Source organism: Phodopus roborovskii, unplaced genomic scaffold (genome assembly GCF_943737965.1).
Source record: "Phodopus roborovskii unplaced genomic scaffold, PHOROB, whole genome shotgun sequence".
NCBI lineage: Eukaryota > Metazoa > Chordata > Mammalia > Rodentia > Cricetidae > Phodopus > Phodopus roborovskii.
Window position 1 is genome coordinate 11,925,813 of NW_026126636.1, and position 13,348 is coordinate 11,939,160.

A 13,348-nucleotide genomic window follows, 5' to 3' on the forward strand; every position below is an offset into this window, starting at 1 on the left:
GTTACTCATTCTGCAGTACGGGATGGCCCTGAACATGTGATCCTCCTGCCTTGGCTTCTCTTGAATAGACAGGGCTAGAATAACGAACACAATCCAACTTTTAAGTGTGTATTTCAGCGAACATGCCACAGCACGCCCTGTGAAAGGCATATAAACAACCTGCTTGCAGAAGTTTGCTCTTTGCTTCCATCATATGGGTCCAGGGGATACATCTAAGGTCACCAGACTTGGTAGCAACAGTCTTTATCTACTGAGTCATCTTGGCAGCCCCATGCCCAGCATATTCTTTAATAAACACAAGTTAAGGGAAAAATGACCCGACTCCACCCTTATGGCAGTTACTGTTTGGAAAGGAGAGGTGTCCCTCAGTGGTGTAGGGTCTGACCAGTTGCCTCTGATCTAGTGACTAACCCTTCATTCATCTCATGCAAAAAAAAAAAAAAAAAAAAAAAAAAAAAAACCAAAAAACAAAAAACCCTAATAAACCCAGTGTGTCACAAAGGCATGTAAGGAGAGGCAAAATGTACGTGAGAAGGCCATGGGAAGTGAAAATGGCCCAGGCATGTTTGGACTTTGTCAAATTAAAAACAAGTAGTTTGGGGCTGGAGAGATGGCTCAGTGGCTGAGGGCATTGGCTGCTCTTCCACAGGACCTGGGCTCATCAATTCCCAGCACCCACATGCCAACTCACAACTGTCTGTAATTCCAATGCACAGAAGGTAAAAATAAACTAAAAAGCATTTTTAAAAAGTAGTTTGAGCAAAATTTCAGGACGCCGGGAAAGATATATCACTCAGAATGAGAACCAGGAATCTACACGACTGTTATCGTGAAAGTTCCACCCACGTCTTCCTCCAAACTCCACTGGGTCTCAGAGAGCCCGCCAAATGACGACCCCTCCCCAGAGATGCTCAAAGCCACTCCCACAGGGTATTTAAACTGCCCCCCCCCCAGAAAACAGACTCGTGGTTTCTCCGGTCCCGTCTCCGCTCTGTGGGGCTGGAAGGCCATCTGGGAGCGCTGTATCCATGAACCGTGGGCTTTTAAAATTCAGTTTGACTTGGTCTGATTTGGATCGCTGCATGGGTGGAGAGGCCTATCGGGGTGTGTAAACTTTTCGGTAAGCCACTGCACCAGTCGGAAACTGCAGGTCCCAGTGCAAACAAAGGAGCATGGTATGGCGGCAGAGGGTCAGTAATTCAACGTCATCTCCTATGACATGAAGAGTTCTTAGCTTTGCAGAACTATATGTGCTCCGCCTTTTTCTAGAAAAATTGTGGCAGGAGAGAGGGCTCAGCGGTTGAGAGCACCCACTGCTCTTGCAGAGGACCAGGGTTCAATTCCCAGCACCCACATGGCAGCTCACAACCGGAATTTTAAGATCTGATACCCTCACACAGCCATACATGCAGGCAGAACACCAGAGCACATAAAATAAAGATAAATGATTTTTTTTTTTTTTTAATTAAAAGAGAAGGAAGGAGAAAAAAAAAAGCCTGGAGGAAAAACTATCCTTTACCAAGATGGCCCTCCCTCACCTCCCTGAACTACTGCCCTTTACCAAGATGGCCGCAACAGGAAGTGCGTCACGCCGCGCGTCTTAGTGCGTTGCGCACACTCCAAACCGGATATGTGCGCGTGAGCGGCCAAGCTCTTCCTTTAAGAAGATGGCGGCGGGAAGCGGCGGCGGCGGCGGCGGGAAGCGCGGCGCGAAGAGCCATGCGGACTCTGGCTTCTTGGGGCTGCGACCCACCTCGGTGGACCCCGCTCAGAGGCGGCGGCGGCGCGGCCCCCGGAACAAGAAGCGCGGCTGGAGAAGGCTGGCTGAGGAGCCGCTGGGGCTAGAGGTGGACCAGTTCCTGGAAGACGTGCGGCTGCAGGAGCGCACGACCGGGTGCGTGGGGGCGGGACTTCCGCAGCCGGGCACTTCCGGGGTCTCGGGGGTCCAGGACGTGTCAGCACCGGCTGCAACAAATAAGTATACAGAAATCCCAGTAGAGTTTAAGTTTATTTAGTTTTTATTTTTTATTTCTTTTTAATTTTTGAAGCTTGGCCCCGCTAGGCAGTTCTGGATGTCCTGGCACTTAGTAATGTGGACATAGCAAGTGTATGCAAGCTGGCCCCGATGGCCTCCCGAGTGTGCTAGGGTTAAAATCTCCTGCCACCAGGTTTGGATTTCAAGTGAGTGGGGGATAGCACACGGGCATCCCAGCACTGTACGTTTTAAATCCTACCTTGTGTAACGTGAAAGCTCCAGATGTAGTCTGCAAGGACTCCGTGGTTTGAGGAGGTGTTGGACTGGACCAAAGAGGTAGGGCTCCGCCTTAAGAGTGTCTGTTGTCTCCCCGATATTGTTTTGGCTAAGGGTCTGCATTTTTATCCTGCAGTGGCTTGTTGGCCGAGGCCCCAAATGAAAAGCTCTTCTTCGTGGACACAGGGTCCAAGAAAAAAGGTAAGAAGTGCTTTTGTGACCTTGTGTGAGTTTCGCATCACATGGTGTCTATATTGATGATATAGTTTAAAAAGTCAGCATTTTAGGGGAATGTTGTGGCATGCACATACCTGTAGTTCCGGCTCTTGGGAGGGAGAGGCAGATGGCCTCTGTTTAAGACCAGCCTGGTCTACACAGCAAGGGCATGCTACCGAAAGAAAACCACCACCACCAACAAACAAAATAATTTTTGTTGCGACAGAGTCTCAACGTGTATACCAGAGTGGCCTCAGACTTAAGAGATCTGCTTGCTTCTGCCTCCTGAGTGCTGGGTATAAAGGTGTGCTCTACCACAAGAGTTTAGAAGGAACCAACTTAAATATTAAGGATTACCTTGAATAGATGGAGAGAAGGCTTCAGATCATCTTAAGAAAGGCAACCTTCTTGATTGTTTTTTCTCAATACTGGGGATGGAATCCAGGCCTCACACGTAGCGAGGCCGATATCACTGAGGTGTATTCCCCCCAGCCCTTTGTCCAAAAGAGCATGATGGTGAGTGTGGTAATCCACCCCTTTAATCCCAGCATTTGGGAGGCAGAAGGCAGGTGGCTCTCTGAGTTCAAGGGTAGCCTGGTCTACAGAGTGAGTTCCAGGACCGCCAGGGCTACACAGTGAGATCCTGACTCAAAACAAAGAGAACAAGAGGATTTGCTTCAGCCAGTAAGTGGGAAACATGTCTTGACAAGCCGGCTTTACCCCGTTAGAATGTGGGTTTGGGCCTGCAGAGACATGAAGACAAGGGCAGGTTAGGGATTGCTCTGATGAGTGATTGAGGTTTCCTCCAGTGTGGCACAAAACACTCCAGAGTGATTCAGCAGGAACTGAAACAAGCTGGTGCCTGGTCCAGCAGGCCAGCCAATCGATGGCTTTGCGGGGCAAGCTGGGGTTTTGGTAGCAAATGGGCACCTTAACATTCACACCACGAGCCAGAAGACCCTGTTAATGAAAACAGGACTTGGTTGACAAGGTCAGGAGAAGCCAGGGAAGCTGCTTGGGGGCACATGGACCTTTTTCCTTCCTAAATTTCCCCATTAGCATATAAAGAAATGGGTTTCGTTACACTTTTTAATGTCTCCATTTTACTTATTCTCATCTACTCCCGTCCCCTCTGTCCTCCCTATCTTCTCTAGCTGGTTCCCTTCTGACAGTGCCCTTCCGTTGTTTTCTCTGTGTAAAAATGTTTGTTAGATTTGTTTGTGTTTGCCTACATGTATGTGTGTGCCACATATGTGCATGGGGCCCCAGAGATCAAAGGAGAGCATTAGATCTGGATCTGGAGGTAAGGGGTGGTTGTGAGCCTCCACGGGAGAGCTGGGGACTGATACAAACGAACACACATATACCATCATGTGCAAACACTAAGTATGTGTAAGTGGTGAGCCATCTACTCTTTCCTGTCTCACAGTCTCCTTTCTAATTTTGTGACATATGTGGAGGTTGTTTTGTGTTTGTTTGCACAAGGTCTGAGTGTTCAGCCTCGTTGGCCTGGAACTTGCTGTGCAGACCAGGCAGGTCCTGAACTCACCAAAATCTGCCTATCTCTGTTGGAATTAAAGGTTCACCACCACACACTGGCCAATGCATGTAATTTTAAATCTAGGTTCTATGTATAAGGGAAAACATGGTGCTTATCTTTCTGAGTCTGGCTTATTTTTGCTTAACTTAGTGATTTCTAGGTTTTGTTTTTGTTTTGAAACGAGATCTCATTCTGTTCCTAGGCTAGCTAAATGGTTACTATGTAGCCTAGGCTGGCCTGGAACTCATATCCTCTTGCTTCAGCCTCCCAAGTGCTTGGATTACAGGTAGCAAACAGGCCAAGTTTTTGAGATAGGATTTCTCTGGCTGTCCTGGAACTCTCTTTGTGACCAGGCTGGATTCGAACTCACAGAGATCTGCCTGCCTCTGCGTCTCAAGTGCTGGGAGGAAAGGCTTGAGCTATCCCTGCCAGGCTCAAGTTACAGAGTTTTATCCCTGAAGAAAGTTAGCATTCAGTTTTTGTTTTTACATTTGTTCTGTGTGTTTTCATGCACACGCCGTACCACACATTTGGCAGAGGACAACATGTAGGATCCCTGTGGGATCCTGGGATTAAACTCAGGTTGTCAGGCTTGGTGTCAAGAGCCTTTGCCACTGAGCCACCTTGGAGTCCATCACTCAGGTTTTCTCGGCATCTTGCTGCTGCTGCTGCTGCTGTTGTTATTACTATTTGCAGTGCTGCATCCCATCCCCTGTTAATTTGTGAAATCAGGTTTTCTGTTTACCTCAGACTCAATCCTCCTGGGTCAGCCTCCTTAGTGTGCCCCGCAGGAGAATTCTTGCTTTTCCTGGTGGCCTTTGGGAGAGAAAGCCGAGTGCCCAGAGATGGCCATAGCCTGTCCCTCTTGAATCTCAGTGTCCTGGATGCCTTCCCTCTTCCCTATTAGTTCTGAGGTCCTTTCCTGCTGTGTCTCTGAGTCCCTCCAGATGGGTCTATGGGGACCTAGTCCCCATCACGAGGCCTGCCTCTTGCTGTCCTAGGCTGTGGGTGGGTCAGATCTGGGCCTCTGGGAACCTTGGGGTATGTGCTGGATAGCGTGGGTTGTAGGCTGTTTGACCCCAGTTGACCTGAAGCCAGGGATTGGTTTATGAAGTTGGGAAGGCCTGAGTTGAGGACTTTTCTCTGCTGCAGAACTGAACAAGAAGAGGACCTGGGTCCAGAAAAAGTCACAGCGTCTCCAGAAACCTCTACGGGTTGACCTTGCCCTTGAGAATCCTTCTAAGGTCCCTGTTCCCAAAGAGTGAGTGCCTCTGGCCCTGGGCCCGGAAGACTTGTGCAGAAAGGGGGGTGATGTAGACAGACTAAGGCACAGCTGGGTCTCTGGAGAGTGTCTTAGAGGATGCAGCCCTGGTACTACGTCAACAGGGTAGCCTGGACCAGGGGGCTGTTGGATTGGGAGGCTCCAGTGTGCAGGAGATACAGGCTTAGTGTCAGTCCTAGGAGAGGAGAGGCCAGGCTGCCCTGAGGTGGAGTGTGGGGAGGTGTGGGTGTGATGTTCTGGATGCTCAGATCCACCCACAGTAGTGGATGTGAGGTGTGTGTTGAGCCAGTTTACAAGGAGGCTACTCTGAGGTGAGCAGGAAAAAGGTTGCTGAGTCAGGAAGAGCCCAGCTGGAAGGGGCTGGCCACTGCTCAGCTGTCGCCTTACCAGATGCCACTCTCCCCTTACCCAGCGTCCTCGCACACCAGGTCCCCAATGCCAAGAAGCTCAGGAGAAAGGAGGAGCTATGGGAGAAACTGGCGAAGCAGGGTGAGCTTCCCAGGGAGGTGCGCAAGGCACAGGCCCGGCTTCTCAGTCCTCCTGCACCAAAGGCCAAACCCGGCCTCCAGGACATCATTGAGCGGCCCTTCTATGACCTCTGGAACCCAAACAGTGAGTGGTCATCATTTTCTCATTTGCAGATGGGCGGAACTGCCATGTGCAGTTGTCCATATTATACACTGTCCAGGGATGGCCTCCGGGGGCACGTGCTACCAGGGTTAGTGTGGCAGTCTTCCGACAGGGAGTCTGAAGTCCTCAGTGCCATCGTTGCCTGTTGTGGGGACCCCCCTCAGCCTTCAGTCTCCCCCACCCCCTTCGCAAACCCTCCTGGGTGGGGTTTGAGCCCACGGGGTCTGAGCATCCTCTTCCCTTGCCTGGATTTCATGTCAGTTTTCGTAGTGTGGAGGGACTGGAAGGGTCCCAGAGAAAGCACAAAGCACCTGCTCTCCTCTCCCCTCAGACCCTCTGGACAAGCCGCTGGCTGGTCAGGATGAGTTTTTTCTGGAGCAGACCAAGAAGAAAGGCGTGAGGGTAAGTTTGTGCAGGCAGGCAGCTCCCTGGGGGGGGGGGGGGTGTCTCCATCCTTGCCCCAGAGCCGCTCATCCTAGTGGCCTGTCCTAGCTCCCACGGCGACTCACCTTGGGAAGGTGACCTCATTTCAGTGCCTCCATCCCTTCCTCTAGCTGTAGGGTGTGGGTGACGGCCTGCTTAGGATGGCTGGGGAAGCGGGGGTAACAGAAGAAATGCCTGTAGACTGCGGGGTGCACAGCGCTGGCGCTGTGGGTTGGCGGTTGGTTTGTGGCCATCATCTTGAGCTCTGGACCCTGTCTTCTGGGAGAGGGTGCTGTGGAGTTCTCTGCACTGTTGGGCTGCTCCCTGTGGGGCTGGAGGAAACCTCATCCTTAATATCCATGTGCCGTGTGTCTCCAGGAAGCGAGATGTTGGGGGACAGGCTTCAGGGAGGCCAGGGGCCATCACTCCTGGGGCTAGAGACCTGGAGGAGCAAGCCAGCCATAGGCAGAGCAGGGCCGGAGACCCCTGCAGCCAAGGGTGTGTGTGGGAGGCAGAGTCCTAAGACAGTAGCTCCAGAACTCATGGGATCAGGTGTGGGGGAGTTTGGGCCACTAGGGGACCTCTCAGTGTAGGGCTTGTCCCAGGGAGGAGACTAGTTACGGGTAGGCAAGAAAGCTCGATGCAGAGGGCACTCTGGTCACCTGAGGCGCCATTGGAGGATCTTGAGTGGCCCTGGATTTTCTGTTCCTTGTGTCCTTTGGGGACTTTTGGACCACATGGGCACTAGAATTGTCACCAGTGGCTTGCTGTGGCAGACAGCAGACGGCCCATATCACAGCCAAAGGTAGCAGTGTGGTAGGGTTTGTAAGACCATCCAGACCCAGCTTGGCAGGTATGTTTGCAAATGCGGCCCCCTTCCCCTCAGTGGTCTCGTGACTTGTCCCAGGAGAGGCCTGCAAAGCCTTGTCTGGGAGTCAGGTGTGCCCTGTGCAGGGTTTGAGGTGCACACAGTAAGTGACGGGTCAGCCCTACCCTCCACCATGGCTCCTGGTCCTTTATGTTTCTATTGTGCACCCTGAGATGGGCCAGTGGGAAATGGGGGGGGGCTGTGTCCTTACACAGTGGAAGGCTGAGTGCAGACGAGAGTGCAGGGTGAAGCCTTCACATGCCAGCCGTCTTGAGGCCTGGCTCATCAGGCCCCGCCTCTCAATATTCTCACACTGGTCTTGAAGATTCGGGTAGGCATTTTCGGGAAACACTGACTGTTCAAGGCGTGGAGCTCATCCTCCCTGGTCTTGTCTTCCTCCAGCGGCCACCACGCCTCCACGTCAAGCCCTCCCAGCTGCCTGCAGTAGAGGTGATTCCTGCGGGAGCCTCCTACAACCCAACCTTTGAAGATCACCAGGTAGGTGTGCAGAGTCCTGGTTCCTGCCCGCCCTCCCCCGCAGTCCCTTCTCCCCTCAGCTCAGGCCCCACTTTGCTTCCCTCCCCGGGACTTGTCTGTTCGGGGACTACCACCTAACCAGAACCCAGCATGCTGTGAGGGCAAGACTGGCTCAGCTGTGTGCTGGTGTGTGGAGGGTGGAGCCCTGGGGGGGGGGGGGCGCTGTGAGGCCCAGACATAGGTAGGGTAGGGTCCTAACACTAGACTCTCCCCTCTCAACCCAGGCCCTGCTGCTAAAGGCCCACGAGGTGGAGGTGCAGCGTGAGAAGGAGGCAGAAAAGCTGGAGCGGCAGCTGGCCCTGCCCACCGCAGAGCAAGCCGCTACCCAGGTGAGCCCCATCCACCATTGGTCTCTACCTGTAACCCCACCCCCTCTAATCGCCATGCTCCCTAGGAGTCTGTGTTTCGGGAGATGTGCGAAGGCCTGCTGGAGGAGTCCGATGGCGAGGATGAGCCGGGCTGCATTGAGCGGCCGGCGGCTGATGATGGGGCCGATGAAACTTCGCCCGCTGGCCCTGCCGGTGTGGAGAAGAAGATGGAGAAGAAGACAGAGCAGCAGCGGCGGCGGGAGAAGGCCGCTCGCAAGCTGGTGAGCGCCCCCGCCCTGTGGGCCCGTGTTGCTCATGGGCCTCCCCGTTCAGCACCACCCTGCAGGCTGAGAGGTGCAGGGCCCTGGGACACCGCTGTCATGCGACCCGATAACCAGTGCCATGAGAAAGGAGGCCGTTGCTCTGTGGGCCCCGGGTGGGGAAGGCGCTAGGTTGAGTGAGCTCTTGCTCTGTTCTGTCCCCAGCGGGTACAGCAGGCTGCACTGCGGGCAGCCCGGCTTCAGCATCAGGAGCTCTTCAGGCTTCGTGGGATCAAGGCCCAGGTGGCCCGGAGGCTGGCAGAGCTGGCAAGGCGGAGGGAGCAGCGGCGCATGCGGCGACTGGCAGAGGCTGACAAGCCCCGCAGGCTGGGGCGGCTCAAGTGAGGCCTGGGCCAGGGTTGCAGGAACTGTGGGTCTCCAGGCTACGTCGTGGCCCCATGAGAGCCAACCGCCTGAGAGTCGTCTACCCTGTGTTCTGTAGGTACCAGGACCCTGACATTGATGTGCAGCTCAGCTCCGAGTTGTCTGGCTCTCTCAGGACGCTGAAGGTACTTCCCATGGGCTGGCAGGGTGCCGTGGGAACCCTGTGCCCAGTGATGATAACCATCCTTGCTCCCCGTGCCCTTCGGGGCTGTGGGCGACACCCTGGCTGCCCTGGGCTGGGCCAGTTGGGCCATTGCCTGGGGTCTGAGGGCACAGGGTGGTGGGGGGTGTTCTGGTCTTTTGTCACAGCCTAAATCACGTCACTCCTAGTGAGTCTCTGAAAGCTGTGCGTGCCTGGAGCCTGGCCTGGCCTGGCCTGGCCTGGCAATGGGGCTCCATTTTTGCAGTCCTAGGCCTAGCCAGGATGGCACGCATTGACCCCAGCACTGTCCCGGCCTGGCTTCCTTCTCCCTGGCCCTGCTAAGGTCTCTCTGTGCTCTGTCCCGCAGCCAGAAGGTAACATACTCCGAGACAGGTTCAAGAGCTTCCAGAAGAGAAATATGATCGAGCCCCGGGAACGAGCTAAGTAAGAACCTGCCACAGTGGGAAGAGTGGGGGGGGGGGGAGACCCTGATTGCTGAGGTAAGGGTCGCTCAGCCATGCTTGCCTCTTCTTCAGGTTCAAGCGAAAGTACAAAGTGAAGTTGGTGGAGAAGCGCTCCTTCCGCGAGTTGCAGTGAGTGAGGCCCTTCCGCGTGTGACTGACTGGCGTCCTGTGAGCCCGTCTTAAAGACTGCTCACCCCATAGTAGCCCTCCTTCCCTTTGAAAGCTGCCAGGTCCAGGGCCTTCCCAAACCCTGTGATTGGTCAACCAGTGGGGGTGGGGAAGGGGCCAGGAACCTAGATTGGGATGCAGAGGGTGCCCAAGGGGAACTGAAGTCCCAAACCAGAAGGGGCATCGAGTATGAAAGATTGGGGTGTGGCCCTCCACTCATCCACCTCAACTCTGCCCTCTGTCCTCAGGTTGTAGCTGTGCAGATGTTGGAGCCCCACCCCTCAATAAAGTACTGCGACCAGCCCAGGTGTCATGTAACTTTCTTCTTACAAGCTGCGTCTCCCCTCCTAAAGCCCACACACCCTATCTCTGCTTCTCCTCTGTGGCCCAGGACTTAGGTAGCACAGACCCTCTGTAGCAGAGCTTGCCATCAGTGCTGAGTGTGTGGAGACCACGACTCTACTGCTGCTCTACCCCTGAGCCACGCCTCAGCCCCTCACTGGGGGATTCTAGGCAGGGGCTCTACCACTGAGCCACACCCCCAGCCCCTCACTGGGGGATTCTAGGCAGGGGCTCTACCACTGAGCCACACCCCAGCCCCTCACTGGGGGATTCTAGGCAGGGGCTCTACCACTGAGCCACGCCCCAGCCCCTCACTGGGGGATTCTAGGCAGGGGCTCTACCACTGAGCCACGCCCCAGCCCCTCACTGGGGGATTCTAGGCGGGGCTCTACCCCTGAGCCACGCCCCCAGCCCCTCACTGGGGGATTCTAGGCAGGGGCTCCACCATTGAGCTACATTCTCATATTCACCTCCAGGAAGCTCTTGCTGTGAATCATCACGGTTTCCTCTTCAGTTCCCTGCGACCTTTGCTCAAGCTTCAGGCCTCACTGCAGTGTCCCTCGGTGTCCTATGTAAATTGCAGCCCTCTAAGCACTGTAGTACGGTCCCTTGTGGCATTTGTCACCCTTGGCATTCTGTTCATCTTCTAGCAACTTCCTTATTATTTTGTTTGTTTAGAGGAGTGTTAATGTAGTGTCACACTGTTGAACTGAGAGGCCCCCTGCCCTGGGAGGGCAGGCAAGTACTGCCATTCCTGCTGTTACATATAACAGATCATTGATCTCAACAGTATCCTCAGACCAGCAGGTCCTGTATCTGAATGTCAAACACTCGAGACAATGGAGCCGTAAGGGCCTGCCAAAGAAGAAAGCTAAATGACTTTAGTACCATGGGGATTCTTATCTTCCTCCCCTCGTGCCCTTTCCAACAAGTCCAGTGCAAATCCACACTTCTTATGGGATCACAGGGCTCCCTCTTCGTTTCCTGTTTATAAAAGGCCTTTGGCAAGGAACCGAGTTTACATCCTTAGAACCAAGTTTACATCCTTAAGGGGGGGGTGTGAAGCTGGAGAGGTGGCTTAGTCGTCGAGCGCTCGCTGCTTTTGCAGAGGACCTGGGTCCCCAACATGAATACAGTGCATTTTGATCATTTTCACCCTCACTCCTACGAACACTTGCATGACCTCGGTCTCTTGCTCTAGAGTGGAAGGGGTTTGGAACCAGTATGAAAATGTCAAGTGCACTGGGAAGTGTTGCTGCACACCTTTAATCCCAGCATTTAGGAGGCAGAGGCCAGCCTGGCCTACAAAGTGAGTGTCAGGAAGAAGATGCTCCAAAGCTACACAGAGAAACCCTGTCTCCCCCCCCCCCCAAAAAAAAAAAAAAAACAAAAAAGGAAACAACTGTCCTGTCCAGTGCCCCTGGCCTCCATCCGGGCCAGCCCTCAAAGGTGTCTCCCTCCACACTCCCACCTCCCCATGCCCGCATTCGGGAAACAGCACCATCCTGTGTCCTGGTATCTGCTGCCCACTGTGGTGTGGCGCCTTGAGGATGGTTGGAGGGAAAGAGGATCCAACCAGAACTTCCCAGTGCCCAAGGTCGCTAGAACTTTGAGTCTCCTTGAACTTGAGAGAACCCTGGAACTAGAGTTAGCCATAGTTTTCAAACATGGGTGCTGTAAATCGAACCTGGGTCCTCTTTAGGAGTAGCTAGTGCTCTGAACTGCTGAGGCATACGTTTGTTGTAACGTATTTTTCTTTAATGTTTGTGTGAGTTCTCATGGAAGCCAGACAGGGCCTTGGGATATACTGGAGGGAGACACAGGTAGTTGTAAGCCACTGACTACATTCCTCTAAGATCAGGACACTCTGAGCCACTAAACTATCTCTCCAGGGTCCCCACCTCTTTAAGTTAAGATGGGTCTGGAGTAGCCCAGGCTAGCCTCGAATTTCCCAGGTCACAGCAGAGAGCCTTGACCTGACCCTCCTAACTACCCTCGGAGCGCCAGGATTATGGACATACACTACCCTGCCTGGTTTTATGTAGCACGAGGTATTGAACCCAGGATTTCCCACATCCCAAGCAAGCACTCTGCCAACAGGCACAGCCCCAGCTCGGACACTGTCTTAAAAGGTTGGTTCAGTACAGGAAAAATCGGAAACGCTGGGAGAAAAACGACAATGAATTTGCTAGAACCCTGCTGCCCCTGAGACTTGGCAAGGAGTTTGTTGGTTGCACGCCAGAGTGGATGATCAGTCCCACCCAGCACCAGAACACAAAACCCCTGGCCCCTACACACTTCCTCCCATTCTCAGAATGCCAGGCCTTAAGCTTTCTCCCAGATTCCCCTGTTTCCTCACAGCCCCCAGGAGTGAGATCAGCATGAGGAAAGACTTTTTTTTTAAACCCCATTGTATCAGCAGCCAGCAAACAGGGCTGAAGAGAATGGGCCCAGTCCTAAAGCGCTTTTTGAAGGCAGGGTCTTCCAGCCACAAGGGCAGTATCCTCTACCGAACTGGAAATACAGAAAGGCACGTCACCTGCAGGAAGGAGGTCACACAGGTCCTTTGCAGCCTGGACTTTAGTTAACCAGGCTCCCTTCCTCCCACATTGCTTGCTCCTGATGGCAATGCCAGATGGGACAGGGGCCATTTACTGCTTGTGGGACACACGCATTTCCTGCAGTCTCACTGAGGTTCTCAAGTTCGCCTTGGAGGGCCAGGCTGCACACTTGGTGACCCGGTGACCAAGACCACCTCACTCAACCCACCCCAGTGGCCTTCCCTGGCCCTGAACTTCGTCCCCTAGACTCCCTGTCAGTGTGGACACCCTGCGCCAGAGGCCGGGACTTGAGACGCCTTAGATGCATAAAAAGTATGTGTTCCAACAACTGCCATTCCTGCCCCTCCTTCCCCTGCCATCTGTCCCCACCCACACATAAAGCACTGATTTCTAGTCTACAGAACATCCTTGGGGGGGGGGAGGACAGGAATAGCCTTCAGGACAGAGAACAGGCTTTATGGGGAACATGGGTGGAATCTGACCAGGATCTCTTATCCTGGAGAAATTGGTCCAAAGAAAGGTCATTAAAAAAAAAAAAAAAAAAAAAAAAAAAAGCCGGGTGTTGGTGGCACATGCCTTTAGTCCCAGCACCAGGGAGGCAGAAGCAGGCGGATCTCTGTGAGTTCGAGGCCAGCCTGGTCTACAGATCGAGTTCCAGGACAGGCACCAAAACAATATAGAGGAACCCTGTCTCGAAAAACCAAACTAAACCAAACAAACAAAGAGCAGCCACAAACAAAGTGACAAACATCCCTGGAAGAAAACGGTCTAAAGATTTGAACCAGCAGCGCAGAAAGACAACTAACCAGTATAGCCACAGGGAGAAATTCTTAGTCCTGGCTGCTCCAGGGTTTATAGAGACCTTCCTGCCTCCTGTGTGCTGGGATCGAAGGCATGCGCTGCCATGTCCTA

At 53.6% G+C, this 13,348-nt stretch overlaps 1 protein-coding gene and 1 non-coding gene across 3 annotated transcripts; both read left to right on the top strand.

Annotated features, from left to right (window-relative positions):
- Nucleotides 1-1,652: 1,652 nt before the first annotated feature.
- Nop53 (NOP53 ribosome biogenesis factor) lies at nt 1,653-9,834 on the top strand. Of its 2 annotated transcripts, XM_051207148.1 has the most exons (13): nt 1,653-1,894; nt 2,388-2,452; nt 5,160-5,268; nt 5,702-5,901; nt 6,251-6,321; nt 7,613-7,708; nt 7,972-8,076; nt 8,142-8,336; nt 8,541-8,716; nt 8,818-8,884; nt 9,269-9,345; nt 9,438-9,494; nt 9,782-9,834. In XM_051207148.1, the coding sequence occupies exons 1-13, from the start codon at nt 1,668-1,670 to the stop codon at nt 9,786-9,788; spliced, it is 1,452 nt and encodes a 483-aa protein (XP_051063105.1). In that variant the 5' UTR covers nt 1,653-1,667; the 3' UTR covers nt 9,789-9,834. The 2 variants fall into 2 exon arrangements, with proteins under 2 accessions (XP_051063105.1, XP_051063106.1); XM_051207149.1 differs by lacking the exon at nt 9,782-9,834 and having other exon boundaries at nt 9,438-9,498.
- On the top strand, nt 8,924-9,032 carry LOC127239060 (small nucleolar RNA SNORD23). Its single transcript, XR_007835960.1, has one exon. It is a non-coding gene; the product is annotated as a small nucleolar RNA SNORD23 (small nucleolar RNA).
- Nucleotides 9,835-13,348: the final 3,514 nt, after the last annotated feature.